The 6328-nt window shown below is 38.0% G+C and overlaps 1 protein-coding gene across 2 annotated transcripts in view; it reads right to left on the bottom strand.

Moving 5' to 3' along the window:
• Window positions 1-1049: 1049 nt before the first annotated feature.
• The window catches only part of ccdc93 (CCC complex scaffolding subunit CCDC93), a gene marked incomplete at both ends in the record, with an annotated part of 39987 nt that continues 34708 nt past the window's right edge, over window positions 1050-6328 (bottom strand). For both annotated transcript variants that reach the window (XM_014026275.1, XM_014026276.1), the window contains 9 exon segments: window positions 1050-1163; window positions 1954-2038; window positions 2122-2159; window positions 2267-2349; window positions 2453-2561; window positions 3335-3406; window positions 3512-3586; window positions 3684-3765; window positions 4035-4108. In XM_014026275.1, the coding sequence (XP_013881729.1) occupies window positions 1050-1163; window positions 1954-2038; window positions 2122-2159; window positions 2267-2349; window positions 2453-2561; window positions 3335-3406; window positions 3512-3586; window positions 3684-3765; window positions 4035-4108 (732 nt within the window).

The following is a 6328-nucleotide window of genomic DNA, read 5'->3' as shown; positions in this document are numbered from 1 at the left end:
CCCTTTAACTACATTTTTTTATCTGTTAGACTGACTGATTTCTCTATTAAAATAACTATRTCTTTCAAAAAGTTTAAATTATTTAGAGAGCTCATGTAATCATTTAATACTATTTATTCTTCAAAACTGATTATTTATTGAATCAGAGCAGTTAKGTCACAGCATGGTTCTAAATATAAGCAAGCTATATTGTGAAGAATGAAATTTGTAGGTTTTATGATAAAATACATAGCGGGAACATAGCAGGTTTTTTGTGTGTGTGTGTGGGGATAACGCTAAACGGAGACTTGTCTTTTCTACAATATGGGACAAACAAATGTTCACCTGTTAAGAGTTAATGTTTCATGGAAGAGCTGAAACAGCAGCTCCCACAGAACTCAGTTTGTGTGCACCTCGGCGCGCTCCCTAACAGCGCTGTCGTGGACAGGAGTTTAGTCACATGAGCAAAGTTGGACATATCCATTAGAGAACGACACTCTGAACACATAAACGTTAGATTTTAGATACTGTATCAARGTCTCGGGTAGCTCGGGAGTGAAGTGTGGAAGACGGGGTTTGCTCACTCGGGAKAGGAGCTGCAGGCTGACCGGTGTTCATCATGCAGACTGCTTCATGAACATCAGAAAGACCCACCCTGCTCTGCTCTGATTGGATAAAGCTGTGGGGTTCATTTGATTTGTTGAAAGCAGCYTCTGTTTAAACCTGTAGCAGACTGGGCGGCTTTAATGAGACCGCAATAGAAAACAAGCAGGTTTCTCTTTTCCTCATTTTTTWAAATACAGAAAATACCGACATGGGTCAAATGACGGTTATTGTCATAAATGTCGGTATCYGTTATTTTTTGGTTTATCYCCCAGGCCTACTCATAGTTGAGGTCTAACTATGATGTCAATTACAGGCCTCTTTCAACTTTTTTAAGTGGYAGAACTTGAACAATTGGTGGCTGACTTAATTCTTTTTTCGCCACTGTAATTGTGATTTTAAGGTCTTTGCACAGCAGCAGTTAAGGAGGCCAGTGTTACACAGAATAAAACAACTGTTTTTCTTACCTCCTTAAAGTCTTTGACAGTTTTGAAGTAGAGTCTCTGCTTGTCGAGCAGCTCCGAATACTCATCGTTTAACTGATCTCTCCTCATTTTGTTCTCCTGCTTCTTTTTCTCCATCTCAATTTTCAGACAAAAGAAATGRGTAGTTAGATCCTAAAAGCTCTATGTGTTGATACTTTTAACACCAGTGTCATTGAAATGGTGGTTCATTAATAATGAATCAAAGTTTCAGTCACATATCAAGACAAACACTTGAACCATGTCAACTAAAGTAACATGATGAGTTACATCCATTAGTTTTCAACACAGTGTCCATGAAATATGTTTATCTGGTTCCACAGCTAGAAGTACCACAGTARCAATAATACCACAGGTGTATGTGACTTCTGATTCAGTGCCTCAAATATAATGTGGCTGAGGGTAGAGTGGATAAGTGAATCAATGGTAGTTGTTTAATGTCTTAGTGGTACAGTATTACAGTGCCTCAGAGGAACAATGTCTCAGTTGTACAGTGAACATTTCAGAAGTACAGTGATTCACTGGTTCAAAGATACAGTGGCTCAATGAAGCAARAGTATTATGGACTGGATGAACACCGGTACAGTGGTTCAGTGACAGTATTTTAGTGCCTCAGTACAGTACAGTACAGCTGCACAAATGTTCAGTCCTGCTGTGGTACAGTGGTTCAATGTTTGCATGGTAGACAATTCAAATCTTCTTAATAGCTCACTTTAATGTGRTAAGTCTGGATAAAAATACAAGCAACTTTAATTATTTTAGTGTTGTTGACAAAGAAATTATGGCTGTATTTTTTGTATTATGTCTTATTTTCATGAGTGTAKACATTTAATCTTTGAGAGCTCATTTGTAACAGTGCAGACAAAACCTTTTAGAGGGAGGTTTTTACCTTAATGCGACCCTGTTTAATTCCCTCCACTATCTGCTCCATCTGTCTGAGGAACTGTTCCTTAGCTGCTGCAGACGACATGCCTCTGTAAAATCAGTAGAACTGGTTGGTCACTGACTGAAGACAGGAAACAGATTCTAATACACAAAGCAGATTATCTGTACTCACTGTTGGAAGTTGTCATGAATTGAATTCAGCAGAGTGACCTGCATAGGTGAACCAATTTGTACCAAAATGAATATCAGAAACCTTACTGACCAAACAGACACACCTAATATCTGAGCATCCACTAAAATCTGATATAGTTACGTACCTCCTTCTCCAGATAGACCTTCTTATCATCTAAGGTGTTGTACAGAGTGAAGAACTGCTTGGTCTCTGTGTGTGTTGCAGAAACTGGAAGGTACAACACAAATGAGATACAATGGAGAGATGCAAAGAATGCGTGTGCTGTATAAACTAAAARCCTGGTTTGAGCAGATACCAAAGAGGAACTCACCTTGGCTGTACAGTTCGATAAATCTCTTTTGGTACTGGGTCAACTCAGCCCGGCTAGGTATCTCATCTATCTTTCTCTGCAGTACCGCAATTTCACGGTTTCTCCGAGCCTATGCAGAGTAAAGACAATCCTAGGTTAAAATACCCTAAAGGGGAAAGCATTTATAACACGAAAAACATAGCCCAACTTATTTTGGTTAACCACATTCCAGCAGGAGCTGCCCAACTTCCTGTCAATGGAAAGCAAATTCCTGTCAAAAAAGAAGATGATCCCCTCAATGGAAAACAAAATATTGTCAATGGAGAACAATTAKCCGTCAATAGAGATTAAATTTATGTCAAAGCAGAACAAACTCACATCAACAATACKCTGTCAAGAAAAGCAACTCTGCACCAATGGGAGTCAACAAACAATTAACGGAAAACAAAATTCCATCGATTAAGGACAAGATCCTGTCAACGAGAAAGAATGTCTCATCAACAAACTGTACCCTCAGCCCAGTCAGGTCCACCACAGAAAACGTTCTGGTGCTTTCTGTGTAAATATCTCTCATGTTAACAACTACGAGGACAGATTTAGTAAAKCGGTACCAGAACCAAAAAACTACTCAGTCTCACAAATGAGATACAAGATGTTCTGTTGTTATGCTGATGGACTGGATTCTACATGAACGCAGTCAGATACAAGTAAATGGTGAAATAACTCTAAACAGCTGATAAAACCAATGCCATGTGTAAAATCAGAAAAGCCTGCTGTAATTCAGTGCGAACCGTGTGTTCTTATTGTGTTCCCACAGCAGACTCCTGTCTAAGGAACATTATCTCCTGCTGTGACCCATTTGCTTGCAGAGATTGCTCCAGTCTCATCTTATCAAGTAATTACCATGAGCAGGCGGATCTTCTGGAGCTTCTCCATGTCTGAGTCATACTGTTTCTCTATCAGCTGGCTCCTCTCCTGAGAAAACAAATAGTTTTTTTAATTTGTATTATAAAAAAAAATGGCAGACTTATTTAATAAAGAAGCAATTTTCTTTCTCATTAAAGTAACTGTAAAACAAACTTTCTCATCCTCCGTTTCTTGTCCCGATGAAGACTTTAACTCCTCTATGTTCAGCTGCAAACGTGACATTTCTTCCTGTATAATTTACATATTAACACTGAATTAAAACCCAACTAAAACAAAGACAAATGAGCACAGAGAAGATTAGTAATGAAATGGTTTGTGTCCTCACCTTACAGTGTGAGCGAAACTCCTGCTCCTGCTTCTTGAGGTTCTCGCTCATTGTCACTAAAAATCTGAGCTTCTCCAAAAGGCTGGTAAATAGAACAAAACATGCTATGTTTTAATTTCCTGTATATACAGTAAGTAAGGAMGTGCCACTTTATACAAACATGCAGACTGTGATCCAATTTTGTCATTATTATTATAAAGCTGAAAGATCATCTCAGCTGGAAGATCTGAGAATTTCCGTGAAGCATTGTTAAATTAGCTAAAGTTCTGTCATTTTTAAAACTGAGGTCTGACGATCTTCAGAAAACATTAAGTGTGCACAAACTTTGTTCTATAACTTAAAAAGGCTCACCTACTGTCCACTTGATCCTCTGTGTCATCTAAAGAGTTCAGCTCTCTCTCGACCTTCTCTGACTGCTCGGTAGCCTGAGAATATATTGAAACTTTTAGACTTCCCCTTCTCATCCTTTATCTTTCTTTATATACATTCAATTAATGCAGCAGACAGAACTGAAACATTTTGTTTTAAACCAAGTAATAACATGGGGATGACCTTACGAATCAAAAATCCAATGTTGTGTAATAAATCCTAACTCAATTATACCATGTTTTTTAAAACAAATTACACTAACAATAACATATCGTAGCCTCCCTTCATGATAGTTCATGTGGGTGGCGATGGCAGAGTGGTTAGGGGAGTCATCCTGGAAACTGTAGGTCGCCGGTTCAAGCCCCTGTTCCAGCTGTCTCAGTTGTGTCCTTGGGCAAGACACTTCACTTCCAATGCCTCGGATGTGTCCCATCAGTATATGAATGTTACTGGCACTGATTAGTCTCCACAGATGATWTAATAAGACATGTGAATGGGTAAATGAGGGCACAGATTGTAGTGWGAAGRGCTTTGAGTATCCTGGTCTGAATCAAAGTTTTGCCGATATCCAAGTCCCGCCCCCATCTGATTTTTGATTGGCCAGTAGGCCTGTCTAGTGTGTTTAAAGTGAAAGCTGTACTTCTGATAGGGRTGGAGAAATGTCTGTTAAATATTTGGTCCTGCAAGTCTTTTTTTCCCCCTGGAGGTAAGACGAAAATACAGCACAGTGCCAGAATACTATCAGCCCTGATATACTTCTCATGTTACAACTCTGTGATGCACATATCGACGGTGTAGTCAGGGAGACATAATAATAATAATGCATTAGTTTTATATAGAGCTTTTCGAGACCCTCAAAGATGCTTTACAATTTTCATGCATCATTCATTCACACTCACATTCACACACTGATGGCATGGGCCAAGGTGGACATGCATACATGAGCTTGGATCCCGATCATTACTGCTTTAATTTATTACTTTTGTTGGATTCTAAATATTTGTGACCATTGTGGGTTTTTCTTTCATTAAACCTGGGGGGGGGTTAGAATGGTTGCGTCAGGAGATCTCCAGTGTCACCCGTTATGGTGACCTGGGGGAAGTAGAGCAACGACCTGTACTTTTTCAAGGAAGCAYCATCAAGCCTCTTGAAGGCAATTTGTGATAAATAAATGGAAGTCTGAATAACATAACAGAAAWCCAGTTGAATCTCTTCTAAAAACTTTATTCTCGTTGCTGACTTCTTTCAGCTCTATGGCAGTACACAGAAGTCAGGCTTCAGTCAGCCAGAAGGCCTTGGCACCTTATCTGAACATAAACTAATAACATAAAACTAATAAACTCTCAGGTGCAGCGTCTGTCCCAGGCTGAATCTAAGGGAGGGACTGCACACAAGAACTAACAAAAAACCTCTTCTCACATTATGATGAATCAGCTTTTAACATGTGTCTCTTCCTGGTTACACCCCTGAAGGTTAGAACGTAACCAACTTTGTTTTTTATGAAGACAGAACACATCGATAAGACACACTTACAGTATATTCTCTGTTTTAAAACTTATGGCTGCAATGATAAGAAAGTATAAAAATACAGAACTAAATCTAACATTCAGTTAATAAGTCACAAATTTTTTCTTCATTCTGGTTCTACAGCTGTGGTGGGCGATAGTRATGAGTCAATTAAAAATGCATGTACTTTTCATTTAATTTTATCCACATTATGTTGAGATAATAACATAAGCAGCACAGGTCTGTCACATTCATATCACAGGTCTAAATGAGTGAATACTTGTGCAGCTTTTTCACAAGTTGATTACTTGAGGGGAAAAAAATCCCACACAAAATAGAAGCATACAGAGACAGAAATACACAGGAGGTTATTTTAAGAATTTAGATGAGTTAATGTTATCCAACTGTACCTAAAGTTTGTACGTTAAGGCCATTTTTAAAAAGTTTGAAGTAGAAATGCGCAATATAGCATAAAATTAATACTGCGATATCCTTTGCAATTTGTGGCAGTAACAATATCATGGTATGTTTTTGGTATAAAACCTAAAATAAAAAAGCAAAGGATGTCATTTTGACATTTATTTTTTGAAAACTGTTATTTCACAAAATAATCTCAATCCAGAAAATTCAAATACTAGTACTACAGAGGTTTTATTAAAAAAAAGTATAGGCTTATTTCTTGTAGTGCTTCTGTTTAGCCTTTTTCAAATCATCGGTGGCTTTTTAGTCATTTAAAAAATGTTTAACATTCTCCATACCATATATATATA

This window comes from Austrofundulus limnaeus, unplaced genomic scaffold (genome assembly GCF_001266775.1).
Source record: "Austrofundulus limnaeus strain Quisiro unplaced genomic scaffold, Austrofundulus_limnaeus-1.0 Scaffold539, whole genome shotgun sequence".
NCBI classification, from domain to species: Eukaryota; Metazoa; Chordata; class Actinopteri; order Cyprinodontiformes; family Rivulidae; genus Austrofundulus; species Austrofundulus limnaeus.
This window is presented reverse-complemented; position numbering and strand designations above follow the sequence as displayed.